Source organism: Chlamydotis macqueenii, chromosome 1 (genome assembly GCF_036417535.1).
Source record: "Chlamydotis macqueenii isolate bChlMac1 chromosome 1, bChlMac1.mat, whole genome shotgun sequence".
In the NCBI taxonomy this organism is placed as follows: Eukaryota; Metazoa; Chordata; class Aves; order Otidiformes; family Otididae; genus Chlamydotis; species Chlamydotis macqueenii.
In genome coordinates, this window is record NC_141556.1 from 86,850,462 (window position 1) to 86,875,948 (window position 25,487).

The 25,487-nt window shown below is 42.5% G+C and overlaps 2 protein-coding genes across 4 annotated transcripts; one reads left to right on the forward strand and one right to left on the reverse strand.

The window, feature by feature from the left end:
- Positions 1-2,699: 2,699 nt before the first annotated feature.
- Positions 2,700-10,961, reverse strand: FAM162A (family with sequence similarity 162 member A). 3 transcript variants are annotated; one of them, XM_086760420.1, is made up of 5 exons: positions 10,823-10,961; positions 9,967-10,092; positions 7,729-7,837; positions 4,757-4,865; positions 2,700-2,958 (listed from the first exon to the last, which is right to left on the reverse strand). In XM_086760420.1, the coding sequence occupies exons 1-5, from the start codon at positions 10,836-10,838 to the stop codon at positions 2,863-2,865; spliced, it is 456 nt and encodes a 151-aa protein (XP_086616546.1). In that variant the 5' UTR covers positions 10,839-10,961; the 3' UTR covers positions 2,700-2,862. The 3 variants fall into 3 exon arrangements, with proteins under 3 accessions (XP_086616546.1, XP_086616556.1, XP_086616565.1); XM_086760430.1 differs by lacking the exon at positions 10,823-10,961 and adding an exon at positions 10,584-10,739; XM_086760439.1 differs by lacking the exon at positions 10,823-10,961 and adding an exon at positions 10,580-10,724.
- A 113-nt stretch (positions 10,962-11,074) lies between these two features.
- MIX23 (mitochondrial matrix import factor 23) lies at positions 11,075-20,226 on the forward strand. Its single transcript, XM_086760405.1, has 5 exons — positions 11,075-11,236; positions 12,176-12,301; positions 12,822-12,968; positions 16,451-16,510; positions 19,928-20,226. Exons 1-5 carry the CDS (start codon positions 11,075-11,077, stop codon positions 19,976-19,978), a joined length of 546 nt encoding a protein of 181 aa, XP_086616531.1. The 3' UTR covers positions 19,979-20,226.
- Positions 20,227-25,487: the final 5,261 nt, after the last annotated feature.

The following is a 25,487-nucleotide window of genomic DNA, read 5'->3' on the forward strand; positions in this document are numbered from 1 at the left end:
GATCATTGCATTGGGAAGTATCTGTTGCCTCTGGAGCAGCAATATGGTATAGGATTGATAAATTGACTTTTTTGAATAAATGTGAATGGTGTTACAGACCAAGGCAAAGGGGAGAAATAATGAAATACTGTTTAAGGGCTTAGTGAGTTCCTCTCTACTAGGCATTGTTAAAAGGCTGAAGTTATGAGCTAATAAGGTGATCCGAGGTGTAGCAAGTAGTTCTGCAGTCAGCTATGCTGGCTGCCTAGGCCCAAAACGTGCTGCGCTTTTAACCACTATCCGCGTTCAGAAGGAAGCCATCACACTAGGAAAGAGGTGTAGTTTCTTTCATTGCCCCTCTGAGAAAGATGTTGAATTTTCTAGTACTCATCTACTTGGAAATGGTGGGGAGCGAGCTGGAGACAGCACAAAGCCCAGTGGCTCAGGCTCTTGTTTGAGACTCTGGAACCAATGTGGAAGCTGAAAGAAAACATAAGTGTGTGCAGTTACGCACAGGTTTTACGGTACATGCTGAAATGGTGGAGATACCAGAGTGACAGAAGGAAGGACTTCTATGTGGAGTTTCTGTCAAACCCCTGGGCCAGAGTTCAATTTTTGAGTAAACTCAAAAAAAAAATTAAATAAATTTAAGTAAACAGAGAAAGTGGTGACCATTGCTGCTCTGGGGTGTTGCTTTCTAAGTGTTACTTTACATATTTTTATTTGAAATGCTTTACCCGCTGGATGAATCCAAATAGATTTATTTCCAAAACTAGATGAGGTACTTGCCAGTTCTGTTCACAGAGTGCACTTGGAGATGCTTATTCAAAGGGGGTTATTTTTGACAGATGCATGGATTTAAGCTCTGCCATCACAAAGCATAAATCATATCACAAGTTTCTCTTCATGGTAACCTGAAATACCATCTGAAGTGAACATTCTTCTTTTTGGTCTCATTTAATACATAAATAAGCACAGGCACGCAATCTAGGAAGGTTTTTGTGGTTCCCACCTGTGTGCTTACTAGTGTGGCAAAGAACCAGAGCTGTCATGGAAGATGGTTCACATACCTGCAGCGGAATTAAGCGTGACATGCATTCAGTGCTAAATGAGCGGACAAATCTGTGGAAGCCTGCTCTGTTTGACTGACAGCATACTTGTGATAGTTGCTTTACAGAAAATCTGAGAACAGGTTGTGGCATCTTCTGAAGTTACAGCTTCTGTTGTGGAATGACTGCAGAGCTTGTTTGATTGGTTACATCTCATCAATACAAATGGTACCCAGAAATGCAGTTCATAAAACTGTGGGCTGCAGCAGTTATTTTCTAGCTCTAGAGGAAAGGACAATGTAGTGGAGAGGACTGCACTAGATAGCTTATTGCTTTTCTTCTCTAGGTATAAAGACAAGATTTACGCTGCATTTTTTTAGTATGGCTTTTAATTTTTTTCAGCAATGGTGCTAATTTTTCATAGTACATGTAAAATAATCAGGAAAAAGTTAAAAAAAAAATCTGCCTTCCACTATCAGGAAGCTCACAACCTAAATTTGTTAAACACACTTGCCTCTTCTATTTATAGTGTCCCCAGTGGTCAGTTAGCAGGCAGTCCTGGGAAGTAACAGTTTCAAACAGTCCTAACAGTCCCAATCTACATTTCCTTCCAAACAAACCGAAAGGAGTAGGAAAAAATACTGGTCTCCAGTTGCAGCAGGCTGTTCACCATGAACAGTGTCTCTTCTGGGATGAATGCCAGAAATAAGACTGCTGGGGGTTGCTCTTTGCAGGTATTACTGGGTCTGCCGCTTCTAAAACTTGAGGCAGGGGATCTTTAAGTGAGCTAATTTCAGGAAGGCACAGATGACAATTTAAAGGGAGGAAAAATGCAAATCCAAATGAGGTTTGGAAAAAAGAGCAGCAGAGAGCAGGAATGCCTGACTGACTTTCTCATACTCACGTGCCTCTAAATAGTAAATCTGATTGATAGCATAGTTTGAAGCTGTTGCTCAATATTCCTCAAAATACTCATCTCTAGTCCCTTGCCTTGGACATTCTCTCATCTCACTACCAGCTCTGGTGTAAAAACCATTAGGTTGTCATCTGCAACACACTGGTTCTCTGGAATGGTATTTCACTATCACTCCCCCTTCTGTTTTTATCAAAGGAAGGCAGTTCTTCCCAAAAAGTAATCCTGCACTTAAACAAATGCAGCCAGAATGTATTGGACCTCAAACAGGTAAGCAGACTTTCTAATAACTTACAATAATTTTGATAATTAATGCAGGTCATACAATTATTCCTGACTCGAGGACTCCCCTAATAATTCTTCTCTCTTACACAAAGAGATATGGAATATTTTAGGCAGCCTGTAACAATATAGAATACATATAGCGGCATTGTTCCTGAAGGGTCCTGAAATAGTCAGTGATAAGGAATGACTGCCTAGCAAAGGCATTTTGCTTGTACAAGTGGAAACCAAATGGGCTGTCCTTTTGTGTCCCAGTTACCTTCTCGTAAAGTGGTAAGAGCGAGCGTAAGACTTCATAAAGGAGATCAGTACCATGCATGCAGGTACAGCTCCTGCAGTCTTTTAAAAGACACTTGGGCTTGTGCATAGCACATGTGGGAAACAACTGTTCTGTCTATACAGTTTTGCAAACTTGTTCTGTTTTGCTGACTGTGAAGAAGACAGTTTGGAGGAAAGGAGAGGTTGTCAGAAGAAAATAGGTATTTCTGTTTTTAATGATTACAGGATAATGTATTCATTCTTTCTTGAACATGAACGTACAGAACTAACATACAGGAAAGACGTGACTATATCCTCCTTCCAGTGCTGAAAAGAACATCAGCCTTTCTTCCCCAGTCCTTGGTCTCTATGTTTCCTCTTCTAAGGTTTAGTGGATGTACTCTGCATAGCTTCCTCTCTCCATTGAGCTTTCTTCTCCAAGTTTATGCTTGTAAGAGATTCGTGCCTTTTTACAGCCTACAACATAATGACAAAGCAAGAGCAGAAAGTATCACTTAAGGGACCACAGAGATGAAACTTGAATCAGCTGTTAACAAAATAGCTGGCCTGTACTTACCAAGGCACAGTTCTGTCAGCTTTAATGCCAGGAAGAGAGAGAATTAAAATAAAAAATCCATAGACTGTTTTGGCTTAAACTGATCACTTTTCTGGGAATAAATTTTTGTTAAGGCCCTAGCAGATGTATTCTGTGCTGCTGGTCAGTATTTAATACTCATCTCTGGTCTTCAGATGTCTGAGGTACTGGAAACAAATCAGAAATTAAACATAATAGATTCCAGCTGCTGTGAAAACAAGGGTCCCAAAGCAGCTGTCTTCCTCTCCTTCTGGCATCTGCATTCATATTACTCCAATGTAAGAGGAAAATGCTCTGGGAATTGTCAGTGCTTGATCTCTTCTGCTAAAGCCAGGGAAAAACCTTTCCACTGTTTTGTTTCAGAGTGCTGTATCCTTTTCATTTTGATAGGGGAATGCTGACAGAAGAGAAATGTCACTTGACCCTTCAATAGTTCACAGTGCTGGGGTTGAAACTCTGTTACTAGTTTTAAGGTTTCTCTAGAACACTTAGTGGTCTATAGAAGCAAGATCTGAACATTGTCATCAGAAGAACTGCATCAGAGAAAGGCAGCATACAAATAAGGTTCTGCCCATGTAGATGCTTTAAGCTCAGGGTTTTCTGCTTCCAGTCATCCTTAAAAGAATGCAGTGGACTGTGTTTCTGTTACCACCCTGCTTTTTATCAAAAGCAACATGACAATAACCTGCACAGATTATATTCTCATTCCTTGACTTTGAGACTAATGCTGCTGAGAGGCTTTAGCTTGGCTTCAGTACAGAAAGTGTTCCTTCCTTCTTTACAGAAATACCACAAAGTTAATAGTTCACCAACTATGTTAAAAAACAGATAAAATTAAGGCATGACTAACCTTTGCTGGACTTGGAATCTTAAAACTCTACACTTCCTCACTTCATATGATGCAAATTAAAGCATAGACCTAGTTCTGCCGTATGCTGAACTTCTTTGGTATCTTGTAAAATTCTGTGCAAGTGAAGGATACTCAGCATCTACAGGACTTGGGAGCTTTTCTACGAAATAGTTTTTTGATTCAACAAACAGCAGTTTGAGAAAAGTTGTTCCATCCACACTAAAGGAAGACTATTTTCTAAAGCAATAAGAGGGCACAGAATTATTACTGACCACCTCCTCACTGTTTAAAAAGACTGAGAATTCTCAAGTCTGTTTGTGGCGAAACATGCTCATTTGCTATGTCCACTACATTGACTCTACAAGTGTTACAGCGTGCGTTTGTGATAGTTCCTACAATGAACTGTATGGACGCCATGCGCCCGAGGAACATTGACCTGTCTACCAGATCCTCACAACAGGCGCTCCTTCCTTTCAAACTCATGCAGCTCATCAGCAAAATTAAAGAGTTAAACCAGCACAAGCTAAAACTCAGTGTTGCACTGAGGAAAAAAAAAAAAAAGACTATTTTATTTTCCTTATAAAGGAAACATATGCAGTCTAACAGTGACATCATCCTTTTCTGAATTGGAAATTAATCAATGAATGTCACTTCTGGAGAACTAGGAGGACTTATTTTTAATTTTTACTCAGTGATAAAATGAAAAAAAAAAAAAAACAAAAAAAAAACCAAACCAAAACCCCAACCAAATCAGTACTAACAATCCATAGGAGGAACTGAGGAGTTTATGTTGAGATTGATTTGCACTCACCAGCCAAAAATGTGCTTACCTGCTTCCCTTTAATCACCATGGCTATGCATCCCAGTATTGTCAAGGCAATCATTACATAGCTGAACTTCACACGCAGTGTGGTCTTGGCTGCTCTGATTGTTTCAATCCTCAAGAAATAATAATAAAAGAACAGACTCATTATCAGAGACCCAAATAAACCATTTGGCTAATTGTTTGATTTCTCCTGGCACGCTACCTATGTAATCTGGTATAATGCTAACCAGCTTGGCTCTTTTCACATAAAGGTTTTGCAAGAGTGGTAAAGGCTGATCCCCAGCTACCCTGGGAGATACTTGATCACAAAGGAGTTACTCTCAAAGTTGAAAACAAACCCAACATTTTAAACTTTTGGTTATTTAACTGTTAAGAGACAACGCTGCCTTTCTAGAGCGCTTGACTGCAACGCCGAGAAGGCAGGCTGCAGCATTTAAGTATGTACATTCACATATGGGGAGAATAGGAAAAGAATTTGATAGTGCTACAGATTACACACTGGCTCCTAAATGTAATACCCCTCAGAAATTCTGAACAGGACTTGGTAAAAGACCAGTGGTTACCACTTCCCTCCTGCTAGAGTAAACAGTCTTAGGGTAATCGGGTTTCCTAAGAAACTAACTAGGCATGGACTTTTGTAAGCTTTCCAACATCAGCTTTGGACTTTTTTTAATTTCAGGGGGCTTATCTAGCCACACCAGCCAGCTATAGCATTCGTTTGGGAAACCTGTGCCTAGTCTACTGTCATTGTTTAAAAACCAGAAATCTTCCAAAAGAAGAGTATCACTTAACTAACGGCTTCTAGCTGTACATGTGATGAGTTAAAACAAGAAGTAATTTATTTTAAGTTGGGTTAAACTCTGAAGATCATTCTACCCAAATGACATCTCTGTTACAGCAAATTTAAAGTTCATATTAGAGACACCAATGCAAGAAGGGCCAATGAAGCATAATGCCTTTAGATGTGCCTTCCACAATAACCAAGGACCTATACACCTCTTTTTCAACTCTCCTTGCGGAATTTAGCACAGTTGACTTCTCAAGGAGATCTAGGCTTCTCACTGAATAAATCTGCTGTATTGTAAAATTACAAATGACTAGAAAAGCATCAACATCACGTGATGAAAGAATAAATGCCTCAAACCAGGTAATTATACCCCAAAACTAACACAGACAGTGGATTTAATGGAACTGGAAAATTATCATGGTACACAAACATGACTGAATATGGAATCTTTTACCACATTTTGACCCTTATACTTGGAGGAGAAAAGATAACGGAAGATTTATGATAGTTCAACATGGTAAATCCCACCGGACCTGAGAACTTGTTCTTGTTTTTGAAGAGGAGGGCAAGAGTGATTTGATCACTGTTTCAAAGTATTGATCTGAGTACAAGATTTCTGATTGTAGGGAACATGTCCATCTACCATGAAACTAACAGTTGAATTTTACTTCCAGGTAATTTGTTTTTGCTAATAATCTGTAATGAACAACTTGGGTGCAGGCTGCAATTAAGCTAAAATGCACAGAAGTAGGATTTATAAACTTTATTAGTAAATTTTTGAAGTACCTTCAATGTGTTGGAATATACAAGAAGAAAAGGTAGTTATGTGAACGCAGTTTGCATTTTAAATCAATTCTGTGGCTAATATTAACATTTGCTTAATAAATGAGTTACTTCTGATCACCACATCTTGCAAGATTACTGAGTTATATCACAAGCCCTTACAAGCCACTTTTAATTCAGCTTAGAACAGGAAAATAAGCTTTTGTGCTTCTATAAATTGTCTTCTCAGCTTTGGCTGAACTACTTGCCTAAATAAAAATAAGAATTCCCTATGCACTTGCAAAAATGGTCAGCTTTTATCAAAAGTTGGTTTGTCCTTTCAATAAACCATTGAAATGACTTCAATCGCTCTGCTAACTCTCTTTTCTTAAAAACACTCATAACAAGTGCTTGGTATGCAAAAATATATGAACTGACAGAATTTAGTAAGTTTGAATAATTTATACCTTTATGTATTTCAAATGTAATTAAAGGAAAAAATGATTCAATACAAAATCGAATAATCAATTTTTAACAATATTTATTCATTGCAATACATGTAGAAAAAAAAGTTAGATACACGGATGGATTTTCAATTTCCATACTTTGCATCCAAGCAAACAGAATTATCTTTAGAGGGCAGCTACATAGTTTGCTTATCCAAGTAGTACAAGATTTACTGTATCTTCTTAATTTAAATAAACACATATATTTAAAAGCACTACAAGCATGTTGTAAAAGATAACCACAGTACTACCAGGAATGTTTTTTTAAACTAATAATTGCCTTTTGTTGTTGTTGTTAAGTTTGATCTTCATTTTAGATAGGCAAACTAGAACACCCAGTTTTATTTTCTACTTCTCACATGGGGCAAAGTATTGACATTTGGACTCTGCCAGCAACAGGGAAATTTTGACTATATATTTTTTTGTTAGGGAGCCTTTCCACTATTTGTTAGTTTAAATTCCAAGAGCAAAGAAAGTTGGCCCATGCCCTCCAGACATTCATGAATAAATATTTTAAATGAGTTTCCGTTATCTTATAGCTATTTAATGGAAAAGTTTCACACAATGAGAGGCTGACATATAAAGAAGAACACTAGAAAAAGCTCACACTAATATTTGCAAAAAGCTTTTTTCTTTGGGAGAGAAGAGTAAAAAAATTAACTAATTGGTGATGTTTTTCTAACGAAACAACTGATAAATGCTGGTCACCCCTTCAGAAAAAAAAATCAAAAGCAATTATCTCAGCAACAGAGAATTGCTCAGGTCATCTCACCTACAAGATGATACGCCAAACACAGCAGTGTAAGATTTTTCAGCTGGGAAAACCCATGCCATTTAAGAAAAGTTATTCTGGAGTTGCATTCAAGTAACTTATTTCTGCGTAGACAATGTCTCTTTTATAGCTTCAAAACTGACACTTACGAGACAGTCTCTGGTATATCCTCTGGTTTTTTGTAATTGCCTGCCCACAACAAAAATCTTTTCTCCCAGTCTGTAGGTTTGTGTCCAGGCACTTTCAAAGGAGACCGACCTGAAAAAAAACCCAAACACACAAACAAACAAAACCAAAGAATCACTAAGAACAACAGTCAAAGAAGATGAATTGCCATAGCTGTAATTACACCAGTTAGGGTGAGCAATGCAGAATTTTAAGTATGATTGCCAGAGCTGGTTAGGGAACAAAATGTATACCACAGTATATAACAAACCTGTAATATGGATAAAATGGAGGCCATGTAAGGAAAGCCAAATCTTGCCCAAGATCTCTGTATTTGTAGCTCTAAATTTGCAGAAACTGCTCCAGCACTTAAGCTTCCTAAGCTGCTGTGATATTATAGTTTTCCTAATACCTTTAAATTTGTTTTAAAAATAAAATCAATCAAATGAAACTGCTACAGAAAACCCAATATGCTGCACCATTGGATCACAGAATGTTAACTTTTCCAAGAAGTCTAAGATTTTGTCTTATCTGGAGGTATAAACAAGCAGATTAGACTCTCTAATTTTCAGCTCAGTCTTTCAAGCTTCATCTAAAAAAAAAGTATTCAGAATGCGATAAGGAAAGGTTTCCATACATAACATACCATACCATTAAAATCTAGCAAAGTGAATAGACAGGCAGCTTTCCCAGCCCCTACCTCCTTAAAAACCAAACCAAAAGAACAAAACATCAACCCAGCAATGGGAGGTATCCCGCATGGATGTGTCCTGCCTCGTGGATTCATTATCTAGGAAACAGGGCGGACAGACAGTTTGCTGACAACACTAAGTTATTCAGAAACACAAAGAGGGCTAAGCGCGAAGAGCCACAGGCCTTCAGAATCCTGAGTCAATGAGGTGGTCAGTGAAACACCATGCACACAAACAGGAAGCAATTCCAGTTCACAGGCAGAAGACAGACTCTAACCTAACCATTATTGCCAAGGAGCAAGTCCTCGGGGTTTCGTAAAGTTTCTGGCAAAATGTTCAGTACTAGTTCAGAAAGAGAAACAGCATTGCCAGTAATGTTTAGGAACACAGACCAACACAAAAGCATTATTATGCCATTGTATAAAAACATGACTCCAGCATTTTGAACAGCATGTGAAATACTGACCTCTCAACTCAGAAACAGTCGAAACAGAATGGGTAGAGAGAAAATTGGTAAGGACGACCACAGGTATGGGATGGCCACTATATATGAAACAGTATCATAGACTGAGACCTGGAAAAGCAGTAACTGAAGCTCCCTTCAGCACAACAGAAGGCACCAGAATCGTAAGCGACATTATTTGGGAATGTGGGTTATAATGAACAGATCCTGTTTTGGAAGGGATACTGAATAAAGGAATGTCAGATCGAAAATAGCATGCACCAGTTTCAAAAACAAATACAAGACTGTACTTTTTTTCTTCCTCACAGCATGATTCAGCTGAGGAATTCCTTCCCAGAGGATGTGAATGCTGAAAACACATCCAGCTTCCAGAGACTGGGCAAATTTATAAAACAAAAATCCAGCGAGGACCATAAAACACAAAGATGCCACCTCTGGGACAACAGTCTAGGAGAGAAATGCTATGTTTGTCCTGTTTCTGTACTCTTCCTTAGATGCTTGCTATTTGTCACCATTCCTATTAGTCCTCACAAAAATGTAAGGAACCTCCTTTACCACCCATTACTGGAGACATGGCACTATTAAGGAGACCTTTGATCTTACCCAGTACAACTGTGTTAGGTTTTTAACACAGAAGTAGGCAAAATGCTTCACATCGGACTCTCTCCTGCAGGCCATGTTCAATTTTGTGAACAGCTGGGGCTGGTTGTACTACGAAAAACCACAAAAGTATTTCTGCTCGTACCATGTTCCTAAACATTGATAGTTTACACTGGGGTTGAACACTTGGCTGTAGAGCCTCAACATCCATCGGATAAGATACAGTGACCTGCTACAGAGTGAAAGCTGTGTTATTAGAGACACTGACCCTTGGCTTTGTTCAAAAATCAAGATCTTATTGCTAACTTTAATACCCAGTTTTTCAGTCTAAAGATCAGAATTCCCTGCTGCAAAAGCAATGATATTAGCATTTATGTCAGCCAAATTATTGTTCAGATGACTGCAGCCTGGACATCTAAATATGTCACGGCGTGAAATGTAGCATGATGTTTATCAGAAACTCTTACTTCTTGGCTGAAGGTGACCTTCTTCCTGGGGTTTAATGCAAAGCCTTCTGCTTATCTTCAGATCCACTCCTCTAGTCATCCTCAGAATTGGGGAAACATTTCTTCCCAGCAGTTTAACAGCCCCATCTGGAAGAGAAAGCAGAGGAAGCAAAGGGGCCAGATCTAACTCAGAACAGTAGAAAGTGAGAATGCTGCCTTTTAGATGTAAATGTTTTATTTTTTTTTTTAAACACGAGAGAAAAAAAAATAAGAAAATCAATGGCTACAAATCTAATATTATGCAAGAAACACCAAATTTAGGTTGCAACAGAGCCTATCAATGAAATTAAAGCTTGTCTATATGCTACAACTTCAGCTTGCCCCACTAACCTGATTTACAAAAATATGAATGCAAGGTTTCGTCCCACAAGCAATTTCTAAAAGACAACGCACATCAGAATTCCCAGGACTTATCTGTTCCTCTGCTTCGGACACATTTTGGGCAGCGCTATGTCAGGGGCCGCGCACCAGCGCTCCACCAATTTCGTCACGTCCCAAAAGCAAGGCACGGGCTTGACAGAGGCAAGAAAGCAAGCCGAGGGAAAAAAAAAGCAGAATCGTGCCGGATAAATACCTACTTTCGAGATCTTCACGAAAGAAAAAAAAAGGCAGAAACCTTTTTTTTTTTTTTTTTTTTTTTTCCAGTCAGGTTGGAGGCCACCAGGGGCCCGCACGGGGCCCGGCACCTCCGGGGGCCCACCGGGCCCCCTCGGGGCTAAAAACGCCGCTTCGCCCGCCGCCCTACGGGGGAGAGGGCGAACCGGGGAGGGGGCAGCCCCCCAACCAGCCCCGGCCCGGCCCCGGGGCGGTCACTCACCGGCGCGGCCCCACATGGCGCTGCCTCAGCCCTGCCGGCGCCCCTCAATGTCACCGCTGCGCCGGCGCCGCGCCCCGCCCCGGCCCCGGGATTGGAGAGGGGCGGCGGAACACACGGACCCGCGGCCGGGGCCCCCCCCACCCGCCGCCCTGCCGCCCGGGCCCGCCTCGGGGAGGGTGAGAGGCAGGGGGGTGGGCGCTGGAGCCCTCCCCGCAGCGGCGAAAGGCGAAGTCACCGAGGCCGCCGGTGGCGATGCCCGGGCGCGGGGCCCGCTCCGCCAGTGGGCCGCCCCGCCCACCGCCGCGCGCGTCACGCCGCCTCTCCACCCGATTGGCCGCCGCCGCGGCCCTCGGCCTTTCCAGTATGGCGGCGCCCAGCGGAGCGGCGAGCTGCGAGGACTTCGCCGAGTTCCAGGTAACCCGCGTGGGGCGGCGGCCCCACGGAGAGGTGGCGGGGGCGGGCGGGGGGCAGCGCGCTCCCGCCACCTCCCTGTATCTGCGCCCGGCGCGCTCCCGACGCCTTGCTACTCTCGCCGCGCGGCCCTGAGGGAGCGCGCGCCCCGGGGAGGGGGGGGGCGCGGCGAGGTCACCCCTCCCCGCCGCGGTCGGGGTGCGGCGGCGAGGGGGGGGGGGGGCGGGGTCCGCCCTTCCCCTCGCCCCCATCGGCGGGAGCGCGGCGCCCTCTGGCAGGGAGCGGCCCGGGAGATCCCTCAGCCCCAACCGCCGCCTCCCGGGGTCCCTTCCCGCCCTCCCGGGGAGCCTCCGTGGGCGCCTTCACGTTGTTTTAGTGGGGCGCCAGACACCCACGCGTGCCGTCAGCGGCGCGAGCAGGGTAGGCTGAGGTGGGGGCACCTGGCCTGTTTGTTTTATGGTTTTTGTTTTGTCTTTTTTTTAACATCTTTCGTCAAGAAAGGTGTTTTTTTTTTTTTTTTTTTGTCGGGAGTTGGCCGTTTTGCTGCGGGTTGCGCCCATTTTCCCGCCTGGAAGGGTGAGGGAGCCGGGATGCGGCCTGGGAGAGCGGCTCTCCGGCCGCGCCCCCGTTTCCTGAGGGAACCGGTGCCGGCAGGGCCCGGCTGCTGGGGTGGGCAGGGCCGGGGGGGTTCGGGGAGCTGTTAGTGACTGACCGGCGCCCGGTTCTCTCCCCCGCCTCCGGCCTCTGCTGCTGAGGAAACTCCCGGGTTTGCAGCGTGTACTCCAGCCTGCAGAAGCTGTTCGCCTGGTGGGGGCTTTTTTGCTCTTTCTGAGCAATCTACTTAATTTTCTGTTAAAAGACTTACTCATGCAAATAAATTTTTAGCTGGCTTTTCTCAGAAGTATAAGCAAAGATTTTTATTTTATTTTATTTTTAATACAGGAGTTACTCAGGGTAATGAGGACGATCGATGACAGGATCGTCCATGAATTAAACACTACGATTCCGACAGCTTCCTTTGTGGGTAAAGTTGATGCCGGCCAGACGTGTAAAGAGCTGTACCAGTCTGTGAGTGTGCACTCTTTCGACTTTCAGCGCGCTTCCTGGTGCTTTGTTACGTGCGGTGGCCAGTACAGCATCCTCAGTTTCTAAGGAAACCACTGCCTTGACACGTCGTGCTTTTTGTATCCGTAACCGGCGTGCTCGACTTTTCTACGCAGCTAAACCACACGCGTGTAACAGCTACTTCAGTTTAAAACCAAGTGAGGGCCTTTTTCGGCAATACTGATCCTTCGCGGTATGCTTCAGGCTCTAGTGGATGGCGTCAGCCCAGTCCACTTCTTTTAAAAACGAGCGCTAGTGCACTTTTGCAGTGCTTTGCACGACTCCTGCTCTTGTGTATCTTTCACTTTTGATCAAGTTGGTAGCTGCTGCTCAAAGCGGTGTTGCTTCCAGCATGTGGATTGTAGAGCCAAAGGGATTTCACAGCAATACCTTGACTTTGGAAAGTCTCTGTTAAACTTGTAACTCAGAGGCATTTGTTCTCTGCTGAACTCATTGTTGTGGCTTTCTTTCTCTCCCCGCTTAGTTGATGGATGCTCACACCAGCAGAGAGAGAATCATCAAAAACTGCATCGCTCAGGCTTCCAGTGTAGTGAAAACTCTCAGAGAAGAGAGGGAAAAGGCCCAAGATGATGTAGCGTTATTAAAGCAACTCAGGAAAGAGCAGACAAAGGTGAGTGGCGGAACTTTCCAAAGCTCATTTAGAGAGGAAGAAAAGGGTGTATTTCCCAAGCGCAAAGACCAGTGTGACAGAGAAAACCTGAAGTGGTTCCTAACTCAGGCAGTCTTTTCCGAGGTTCTTGTTGGCTGGCTTTTTGAGGACTGTTTCCCCTAGCCCACAAGACAGAGCTGCTTTTATCCCGCAAGTGGACCGTTTTCTGAGATCCTGTTGCACAAATGCTGTAGAAAAACAGCATTTCCCTATGGTGGACTCTAACCTTCACTGACTAACATGACTTAGCGTACATCTTACCTGGGGCTTGCTTAGTTCTTTCAGAATGCCTGAAGGTTCGTTTTCCCTTTTTGCGATCTTGTCAAACTTGTATATCTGCAAATGGCAAGTGTGGGTGCCAAGACGCAAACACCAGAAGATAATGAAATACAGCTTTTCTCTGTGTCTTTTGCACCACGCAGTTGTGCAGCCTTAAAGCTGTCCCTTTTCATCATCGTCCTGAGAAGCATCGTCCTTACTCGGTGTGTTGATTGGAGTTCCTGTCCTCTACAAGGAGCTGCCAGGCAACTTTGAATTTCTTGCATTAATTTTTTGAGTACTTTGTGATGGTGTGAAAGAGACTTCTGGGTTTGCATAACGAATTTTAATGTGCAAACGCCCTCTCAACCTTCTGGCTTCCGGGTGGAAAGTGTACTTCACCATAGACGAACAGAGGTGATCTAGATGGAGTATCAGAAGTGGAGAAGGGAACTGCGCTGAAGTTCTTCCCCCGTGCCAGGATCTCCTTTGCACGGGAGAGGACACTGCATGTGTAGCTCTAGGAGTGGAGATTAGCAGGAATGTGAACTGTTCCATTGACTTCCAGACCTGCTCTGTATGGGTTGGGTTCACTTTACATTTTTTCCCACACCATATGCTTGCAGCACGTACCAAATGAGACTGCTTGCTTGTTGCTTTTTTTGCATACACTGGCTAGGTGTGTCGTGTTCAGCAGTTAAGTGAGCCTTCCTCTGTTGAGGACTGTCTTAACCAGGGTTTGTAAACTCATGCTTTTGAGTTTCCGGTGTAATGGTGAGTTACTCTCATGACAGCCAGACATCCCACCACCATATATGTGTGTGTATATATATATTAATTCCTATAATCCTGTGTGCAGCTTTCCCTGCTGCAATACTATAAGACTTGAAGAAATGGGTCTTGAAATTTTGCTTTTGCGGTGCTGAACTACCTCAAAATCCACTTACCCCTGTACTTCCAAGACAAGCCTGTTTCAGCCTCCCTTTTAAAGAGCAGTTGGATTCTGATACAGTTGTAGTAAAAGCTTCCTGAGAGGAGGTCGTTTGAACTCAAGCATCTGATTTTTCCCAGGCATTGAGTGAGTGAACTGTTTGTTCTTGTGCTCTTCAGAGAAGTGCTCTCTTGTGAGCTCAGATTTAAAGAACCGGGTGGCAGGCGAGTGGTTTTGTTCTTAAAGCCTCACTTTTGGAACTGCTAACAAGCACCCATATTAGTTTGGAAAACTAGAATAGTAGCTTAGTATTTTCTACAAATTTTGTTTGCGGAGCCAATTCTTTGAATGAGCCCAAAACCTGTCACTGATACTACTAGGAGGATCACAGTAATAATATTTAACAATTGGAAGTAACGTCAAATGTTAAAAGCAATCCATGATTAGGAAACATGCCAGAAATCTTTTGATGAGATGACTTCAAATTTGCGCTTGGACCTTCTGAGGTGTTGTCCCCTTGCCTTTTTTTTTTTTTTTAAATTCTCTGTGAGAGTTGTTTTTCCTACAACTCAAATAAACTATGTTGAGAGAACACATCCTACATTTAAGATTATGCATTTCAAATGTATATTCACTTGGTTGCAATACAGTTCTGCTTTCTCTTGTTATTTGTGTTTCTCTCATCCTGCTAATGGTACAAATTGGAGCATTTTATCCAAAATTATTACTTCAGGGTCATTAAGTAAGAAAACTTGGAGTAGTGTCTGTCTAGCAGTCAATTCTTTTAATGCACTTGCATTAAAACATCATTTGATTATTGTATTCATTTATTATTGTCTTAGTTTACTTGAATGAAGTGTTATAAAATATCCAGCCAAATAAATTCTGGAAAGCCAAAACATACAGCATAATGATTATTAGCTTTACCAAGCAAATTAGTAAGGCTTGTTAAAATGTCAGAGTCTGTTTTAAAAATAACAACAACAACAAAAAACCCCCACCCTGTATAGCCACATTGATTAACACTAATTACATTGCTGTTCAGCTCTGCACCTCTAAGGAAAAAGCTAGAATAGTAGTTCTGCTTGGGCTTGGCGTCAAAGGCAATTCATAGTCCAGGTGACGCTAAACCTATTCACGTGCTCCAGCAGGAAAGACCTTTCTTTGAACTGCTAAACATCTTCTGAATGGAGAGACAGATCCTAGTCATCTGGTCATCCTATGAATGCTGGTTTGTTGTTTCAAACAGTTTGGGGTCCTGTTGAGTAGGTGAAAGTTCATCCAACAGCTGTATTAGCTGTATGTGTCTGGACATTGTACTCGGAAGGTTTTTGATGGGATTGCTCTCTTGGCTTGCACCTGTTCACCAACTCTCCAATTGGAACCATGTATTTAAAATGAATGAACTTTGACCTTTAGTCTGTTGTGTTAAAGACTCCAACAAAAATACATCCTAAATGCAGGCAAAAATGCAAATGGTTTTTATATCTCCTACTGTTACGTCAAGGGCTCCTGGCAGCGTCAAATTACTGCAGGTCACCTGAACACACCTGTCTCACGTACTCCTTGAAGTTGCTAATAGGTGTGAAACAGGAAGATTCTTACACTTCTTGTGGCTCGAGTGACGGCTCAAGAACTGCGTATTGTGGTAGTTCTTGCTGGAGCTTTTGCGTCTCTGTAAATCTGATTTGTCCTGCTGTGATCATATAATGTATTAACTGGTTCAGACAGCAGGAACATACGTGATCTGTTCTTGTAGACCCTTTTTTTTGGTGAGCACGCAGAGTAGGCAGCAAAAGAAGCGGAGGGGATCCCTTTGTGATCTTAATCCTAAATCCAGAATCTGAGATCTGTGTGTTCAGTCTTACCTTTGCTGCTGGCTCCGAATATGACTCTAATAATGCATACGTGGAAGAATGACAACTCAAGGCTGCGGAACTAACCCTGCCACTGGCATTCCCTCTGCTGAGTGCTTTCATTAGGCATAGTTATTTTTGTCTGTGAAGCTATTAACGTTAATTGCTAGCAAATCTTGAGCAATATTTAAGAATGGAGCATTAGTTACCAGGAGCTACTTCTGCTAGGCTTGCATGGCGAGTACGCCTTCACCGTGCCCTTGCAGACTTTGGTTTGCGCCGAGGCGATGCGCACCTGGTACTGGGGTTATGATCTGGAAAGTTGCAATGGTGGTAAATACTGAAGGCTGCAGGGAGGCCCGTTTGACAATAACCTCTTTATCTCTTACTTTCTGCAGTTGAAATTGATGCAGTCGGAGCTGAATGTTGAAGAAGTGGTCAACGACAGAAGCTGGAAGGTACTCGATCATTTAAAACAGTGATGGTGTTCTCTCCCTACAGACAGTCCTGCACTGGAGGTGTGGGACTGGTGCCTTATGAAGCAAGTTAGTTAGAAATAGGTGAGGGCAGTGCTGGGGGAAATGTTTCAGGTCAGTCATTTCCCCAGTTCTGGATGCAGAGATCAAAGCTTTTCAGTTGCACTGCAAAGGAAAGAAAAGCATCTGATTTAGAGGGAGGAAGGACTGTGGAGCACTCCTTGTGTAGATCCCTCTCTTCACCTTGTCCACGGGCTAAGGACTTTGTAGACTTCTCCGTGGTGGCCTGTCTGTAAAGCTTTGCTAGGCCTCTAACAATGTCAAAGGGATGAGTCTTCCAAATTTGGCTCTGTTTGGTACTGATCGCGCTTCTGGGCAGAGGCTAGGGGGTGGTGGGGCTGTAGAAGTTGAACCTGGAGCTTCTGCCAGTCCGAACCGATGCTCCTTGGTGTAAAGAACAGGCTTGCTGTTGCTCTCCTGTGTCAACAGAGGGGGCTGATCACCCTCTGGATTGAGGGCCCAAGACACTGTCTTGTTATAAAGTGATCTTAACGCTGAGCTTAAATTCTGAGGTGGCTGTGTTCTATCGCTGCAGCGTTTCACATCTAGCATCCTTTTCTCATTTGTTGTAGCTTTTCAGAGCTTTCAATACTGTATAGGGAACCTCTTTCCTTCTCTAAATGCAAAAAAGGATTTTTGCCAATAGCTAGTACTAGCTGCAGCTCCCTTTTTAATCTCTGCTTTAGGATATTAGTCCTCTAGATCACATCAGCATAAAAGCAGTACAGCTTGTATATTCTTGGAGGTCTAGTCAGAACACAGCTCAATGCAGGCTGATTAGAAAAACACCTACATGTTTTTCCAGGTGTGTTTTGCTGTCAGTACTGCCTCTGTTACTGTCTGAAAAAGCTAGTCTTGCCCTTAAGCATGATTAACTTAAAGCCAGCTCAGATACGACTAAGCAACAGCACAGCCGTAACAACATGCCACAGGCCACCAGTGGCAAACGTTTTATGGCAACTCTGCTGTCAGTTTTATTTAAAAGGGGTGGGGGGAAGACCTGCCCCACAGTGTCTCCATTCTGAAGCCCAGAGTTGACACTAAGTGTAGCACTGATGCCAGTGATTTCCTGTAGCTGCATTAAGCTTTTGCTAGTGACAGAAGTGTCAGATTTTTTCTGAAGATGGAGACCATTTCATATATAAGTAGAGAGGTATGCGTGGTGCAGGGATGCCTTAGCCTGCTAGTGTTTAAAGTGGGGCTTCAAGAGCTCTGCTGTTGTCTCTGTCTGAATATAAGCATAAATGTCTCATTTAGCTGCCTGGAAAAAATATTTCGCAGAAGGAATTTGACCCAGTCATAGTTGTGGACCAAAAGCAATTTGTTACATGGAAGTGGTTATTGGTTTGCAGGTGAGGACCTCCACTCTTTTTACTGTTGCAGACTTTTAGCTGGAAAGTATACTTACATATTTATATTAACCCTAACCAACTGAAAACTGATTGAAAAACATCTGATTTGGAAACAAAGTTTAATAACTTATGTAAAAGACAGCAAAATCAAACTTCTGCATAGTAACATGAATGTTAAAGTTTCTCAGGCGCTGTTTTTCCTGTCTGAAAAATGAGAATAGCGCTTCACAGGTAGACCAGGGGAGTTAGTTGGCCTGAGTAACACACTGAGATCGATGGGTCAATGATCCTAAAAGTAGGAGGCAGTGTCAGTAAGATTGCAGTATTGATCTTCCTTCCATGAGCTGCAGAGGTACCGTTAAAGATGCTTTAAAAGCAAGCTGAAAGCTACAATTTTTTTGATGTCTTGTTTGATGCAAGAGACCCTTACAGTGTCCCTTAGAGTGTATTTCCAGTACCCTTTAAGACACATATGCCCTTAAAATGTCTTTAACAGACAATGGACAGAAATGGTGCAATTTGCTTAGTATTAAAATGCTTCTGAATGAGAACCCTTTGTGGCTTTTAATTTCTGCAGTTTCCTTCTATCGCTTGTCTGATTTGAGACCTTGACATACTCTTAACTCTTCCAGAGGCGTCCGTTGCATGTGGTAATGTAGTGGGACAGGCTGGCTGTGCGTGTGTGTGAAAGAAACTGTATCACAACTTCTGTTTTCTGCAATATGAAACAGTTTCTAATAGATGTCTGTTTCTTAAAGTAAGTTAAGTCTGAAAATAAGTTGGAAATTACTCAAAAAGATTAAGAATCAGTGCTAAAACTAATGCATGCTGCAAACAACACTTGTGCTGAAGTTGCCGTAGGTTCTGAACTCTGAATAAGGAGATCAGCTGTAGAATAGAAGATTGTAGGAAGACAGAGTTTAAAATAAGTTATTTATATAAAGCGATGCATAACTTCCCAAGAATTACAAGACCACTCCCTTTGCATGTGAAGCCAGTGGGAGAGTTCACGGAACTTGAAGATCACAAGCATTTGGATCCAAAAAGCCTCTGGACAGTTCGGCAAAATGTCCTCTTGCGGGAGTGCTGGGCAGGGCAGGAACTAATAACTGCCAGTGCCTCAGCTTGGTGCTAGGTGGTGCTCGTGTCGCTTTGCAGGACACGCACTGGACACAGTTTGGAGCCAAAATGATAAATAACTAAATTGCTTGTAAAGAGTACCTGTAACTTTGGTGTGAGCCTGTGTGTTGTGCTTTTGATTCAGGCTATCTTACTTAAAGTAGTCCCATTTATTGGCCCTCCTTAGGGTAAGCAGTCTGCTTGACAAGGCCGGCAATTCAAGCTAAATGAACATGATCTTCAGTCTCTAGTTCTAAATTTTACCCAGAGAAGGTGCCAGAGGTGAGGCAAGAGCAGTGTGCCCTTTGCAGTAGGAGGGCTGGCAGCATCAGCACCTGCAGTCAGATAACTAAAGTGTGAATGTGGCTTCCAAGAGCCCTTGCACCTTTTTAGCTGTCACAACAATGTAAAGTGTGTTTGCTCGCAAAAGACACAATACAGTGTCCAAATTTGGATGCCAGATTGAACTTAACAGAACGCAGCTGGTCATGAGCCTTCCACTCATAATTTCCCTGCTTCTTTTTAAAACAAAACAAAAAAAAAAAAAAAAAAAGAAAAAGAGAAAGATGTCATCATCTTTGAGGATTACAGACTACCAGGATTATAAGCCTGCCTTATCTGAGGGAGAGCACTTTTAGTGCTGTGCAGTCCCCCCAGCATCAGGCTGCAAACTGTGGATTCATTAAAGCCAGGAGAGAAGGTGAATGGAGACAGATGCCTTGGTAAGTGCCATTTATTGGTACAGCAGGGCTGGGCAGCTTGAGATGGGTGCTATGTGAAGAGATGGTTGCCTGAAATAGGTCTGAATTTCTGATCGTTCCTTGGATGAGAGCTGATTTGCTTTTGCTGTTCTGTTTTGGTGTCTCAGGTATTTAATGAGCGTTGCCGAATTCACTACAAGCCTCCGAAGAGTCAATGATGTGGGGTATTTTCCATCAAGGTGGTCCATAACCATGAGAGCCAAACTGGAAAGAGACCTTGGGTGAGCTGTATTGGGACCCTCCAGAACCAGTAGAACCCAGTCTTGTCTTGTTTTGTTTTGGACCTACTTAGCTGAAATCTCAAGGTTGGAATGATTCTCCTGTAATTAAGAGAAAACAACTCATCTTTTGTACAAAATATGTGAACAAATGAATTTTATAGTATTAAAATAATTTTCAAATGGAACGCAGAACTGGCATCTTTTTTGAACTTCTACAGCTTCAGCAGTCCTAGAGGGGAAGAAACAGTAAAAACCAGCTCTGAGCAGGGAGGACAGTGCTCTCCCTGAACTGATACTTGCTAAACTATCAGTGAACATAGCGTGTTTGTCTGAATAATCTGCTAAAATCTGAAAGGAAATAAAAATTGCAGACTGATCAGCAAGTGTAGGTTCAGCATCCCTGAAAGTAAGAAGCTACCAGCATTGTTCTGAACTGCTCAGCGCTAGCAGCATTGGTTCAGGGTTGCGTGCGGATACACATTTGCCATTGTTCCCACAATGCTGAGAGGCAGCAGGCCTTTGGTCTGTGTTACTAAGTTCTGGAATTTTTCTTTAAATAAGGAACGTGGTGTCGATTAAAACCACTTTGAGTTGGAGATGAAGATACATCTATCCAGTGACCCTATTTTGTCCCTCCTGCTGAACCTTTAAAATTAATTCTATAGGTGAATTGCATTTCTGCTGAGAAAACAGCTGTGCACACCTGATCCTGTTGATTCTGGCCATAGTGTTGCATTTAGAAAGCTTTAAATGCAACACTCTGCAGTAACGCAGCATTTAAAAGCAGATAAGTATGAGGAAAGCAGAATTGCTGTAATTATACCTTTTTTTTTTTTTTTACTAACTGTAGTTGGCTGACAGTCAAATGACAAGGTCTGCTTTGTTCACAGCTGCTTTTATTACTTAGTGATAAGTCTTTAAGAACCATTGAACTTGAACAGAGCCTTAAAAATACAGGCCCCCGTCTTTCAAACACTTTCAGTTACAGCACTGAAATGACTGTACACTCTCACATCCTTGAGAGTTGTGCATATGTCGGGGGTGGGAAGTAAATTGAGGAATGTACCTGTGTTGTTGAAAGCTGGCAAAAATCTGTGGAGCACCATCTGTTTTATAGTTGTTTGTCCAGCAGAGGCTTGAATGACTTGGTGGGCTTTCTTTTTTGGCAGCAGAGTCATTTAGTCTCACTTTTCTTTGAGAATGATGCAGAAATATATTTTAAGTCCTTGAGGATGTAAATCCTAATGTTCAAGCTTAATTTTTTTCCCAAGGTCAGAACTTTACTGCAGTTGGAGTGCTCGTCTCAATCTTGAAGTATTCTCATTGTTTTTCTGCAAGTCTAAAAGCAGAAAAAATGTTTGTTCTTCAACTGTTAAATTCTTATAATTGTTTATCCTCAAAGTGGAAATTAAATACTGCTCAGAACTGTGGGCTGAGTTGCCAGGAACCTGATTTCCACTGGAGATGGTCCACTGATCAGATGTTGAGAACAGTTTGTTTTGATTTCAAAGCTGGTACTCTAATACTGACCTGTAATACAGGTGTCTAAAATCTTTGTTCTCTTCAGGGCCCGAATCTACAACTGCAGAGACAAATTCTCCTCTTACGCCATTTGCATGATAGAAACTTCTGCCAGCAACTTCTGTTTTTAAATTAAAAGAGGGTAGATTTAGATTAGACCTAAGGAAGAATTTTTTTTTTTTTTTTTACAATGAGGGTGGTAGAACACTGGAGCAGGTTGCCCAGAGAGGTGGTGGATGCCTCATCCCTGGAAACATTCAAGGCCAGGTTGGATGAGGCTCTGAGCAACCTGATCTAGTGGAAGATGTTTGGACTAGATGGAAGGGTTTGGACTAGATGACCTTTGAAGGTCCCTTCCAACCCTAACCATTCTATGATCCTATGTATAGAGTTGGCATCAATACTCTTTAAATTCAAGCTTGTATTGTATTTCTGTAAAAACTAGAGATTGTAATGAGAATTAATCACTGTCTTCCTCTATCCATCCAGATGTTTGCTCAGCTGTTATGGGAAAACTTCTTCACTTAAGCAGATGCTGTGAAAAATTACCTGTGAAATGGATTTAATACATAGGTAGATTTTTTTTTTTTATTATTTTTTTTTTCAGTAGGCCAGCTTAGCACTTGCTATGAGAAAACCACAAAAAAAACCCGTCGACCTCAACATAGCACTATTTTTCATTTGAATATAAGGCCAAATAAGTAGATCTATACAAACCTGTATATGAAAAACTTCTAACGTGATAAGAAGACTTCTGAGCCCCAAGCATCCCCTTTTTGGGTGTTTGCAGCTTGTATACAAGAGGGTTGCACTAAGAAGTTGGATTACTCTATGTACTTTGCTCTGAGCACAGAGGGATATCTCTTTACAGTGCATGGCAAATCACATGGATCAGAGGCTGTTTGAATTTTGCTCTTGAACTTAGTGGCACATTAAGGTGAGTAACTGGAATTGCATGCCATACTTTGGGACACAGGGAAGGAGAAAAAAGCTTTGCTCTTTTTTGCATACTTAAGATCTGTTTGTGAAGTGGGATGTTTTCTGATGGTATGTAAATGGCATTGGTATGAGTTGTGGGCCGTACTAAACAAACGCAGGTAAAATCTCTGTCTAGTGACCCCTGTCCATTCTAGGATAATGCCTTGTTGGTGATTGAATCCTGCTTCAACTTTACCATCAAGGTAGTCACAAAATTACTGGGCTGCTTGATGTCATTTGTGAATCAAATAATGGACCCCACAAATGCCAGGATTTCATCATTTTCCTGGTTCTAATTTTGTTTCTGCAAGTAAAGGCACTTGAACAAAAACCACAACTGATGCACCTGCCCAGGGTCTGGATCTCTTGCAGGTGGCTTCCCCCTCTACTGGGGCTTTTCCGTTGCTTGGAAATGGTGAATATAGGTAGGCAAGATTCCTTGGAAAGCCCTCTCAAATGTGTGCTTCTTTACTTCCTTCTGTGAAGCAGAAAGAGGTGTGTGTTTGTGGCACTCAGTGCAGTTGTCTTCTGCAGCCTTTAGGCACTCAAGACTGGTGAAATAGGTGATCTCATTGCAGAAATTTTTTTAAGGATAGAATTTGGTTGTCTTGCAGCAGGTTGAGGGGAAGAGGCTCTTTACTGATACCATAGGTGTGGCATAGGCTGGGATATGATAGCTTCGTGCTGCTGAAGTTCTGGTTTCTACTAATCCTAGTTGATGTACAGTGTCAGAAATCTTTTGAAATCAGGGTGGGTAGCAGAAGGAGAACCTTCTTTGCAGACCAGCACATTGGAAGTCAAGGCTGCTGTTACTGTGATGATGATGAGTAGATGCTCAACTGGTAGATGGAGGGCTGCTTTCCTTTGGCAGCTCATAAAATTTGGTGCAGACTGGTTGCAATTACGTGTCTTGCCACTGGGAAACCAGAAGACTGACCTACTGACGTAGCTTTCACAATCATTTCTACAGAGGTGGCTTAATTTCTGGTTTAAAAATAACTCACAAATACATAACCCCGGGGTTTGAGGCAGAGGGGTGTCTTGTTTGCTTTGTTTTGTAACTGTACTGGTGTTTTTATTGACTATAGCTTCGACTTCTTAAAATTGCTTATATAGGACCTGAGAGTATTGGCCTGCAAGCTGTAAAGATTTGTGTCTTCGTTATTGAAAATGTACATAGTGCAAGATGTTACTCAGCTTTAAAACTATAAAGAATACTAGTGCTGTTCTCCCAGCACAGGTTCTCCAAGTTAATAGCAGTACAGTTCCATGAAGAGAAATTGCCATCTGTGCAAATGGTGAGTGTAGGCTGGTACGAAATATCAAATATGTCTCCAGTATGAACGTGGAAACACTCACTAGCTTTTTGACGTTGTGCAAGAGACACGATGGGGACAGCAGTTTTATTTTCAAGGCAGGTTCCAAATGCTGTTTCATTGCATTCAGAGCTTAATTAGAGAGAGGGTTCCCTGGGATCGCTCATTGCCACTGATCATCTTTGATAACAGATCTGTGAAACATCGGCATTTCAAAGTGGCTTCATGAACTATGCGTGCAGGATGGGTACTTGCCCTGCTTCTGGCTGAGATAGAGTCCATTTTCACCTGAGCTGGGAGAGGAGCTGGAGCCCGTGGCCCCTGTGGCTGGAGGTCACAGCTGGGATAGGTTACTAATTAGCCCACAGCTGGGATAGTTTACCTAAATTAGCCAAAGGCTATTCCATACCTTGTGACATCATGCTTAGTATAGAAAGTGGGCAGTGTGCTGAGGCAGGTTTTTGCTACTTGGGAGTGGTCTGGGTGTCAGGATCCACAATGAGCTGTAATGCAACACTGTAAATTACATGCTTAAGTATATCCTGTTGTTATTTTTATTATCCCTCTCTGTTTCCTCTTCTTTTGATGTTCTGTTAAACTGTTTTTATCCCAACCCATGAGTTTTGCTGCCCTGCCTTTCCTGATTCTCCTCCCCATCCCACTGGGAGGGGCGGTGAGGGGGGAAAACGAGTGACTGACTGCGTGGTATTTTAGCTACCAGGTGGGGCTAAACCACTACAGTACTGCATCCCAATCTTAGAAATATCACTGGATATTGGGATGGCCATTAGCACTCTCACAGAAAGAAAACAGAGTGATTGGCCTGTGTAAACTTCAGCATCAGCTTGCTGTCAATTACCATTGTCTTCCCTTTCCTTTTGCGCAACTTTGTGCATTCTGGGGGGAAAAAAAAAGTTCTTATGCTTTGAGGTAAAAAAAAAAAAAAACAACCACAGAAAACCCAGAAATATGGAGTCCAATGAATAATTTCCACACAACATTAATGTCTTCAGTTTCACACCTGGAGTTTTCCCAGGATTATAAATTAACCCTCCTAGTCTTTGTGTTCAGTGTATTTCTTACTGATCAGAATCAAGAGTTCTCCAAGGGGTAGTGCTGCCTTGAGGATCTTACCAACATTCCTTCCCAGGGGGAGTTAGTGGAATCTGCATCATGGTGAGTGGAGGAGTTTATAAAATATCCTGGTTTAGCACTGGTGCTGCATGGTTATTGGACTCATTCTGTGGCTTCTGGCGTCAGTCAGGTGAGCCTGCTCTTCCAGTTAGTTATCTCACCTGTCCTGCTGCGTGAGTAGATGCATGGTAGCCATATGGTGGAAGATGATCACTGTTTGAGTGAATCACCAGGATCTTGTGCTGAGGAAAGGAGAAGGAGATTGAGCTCATCAGCCTGAATTGTCATTAACTCCATGAACTGGGATGTGAGGAACTCCTTATCTGGAGAGGTAAATTTGGAGAAATTCCCAAGAACTGGGAACATTTTTCTCTTTGCTCAGAAAGATGTTGTCTCAGGACAACTGTTTTTGCACAGATGCCTTTCATCCACTCCCATAGCACTGCTGTCCAAGTTTGGGAAATGCTGCCACATCCTTACCAGTAATGTGCTATTAC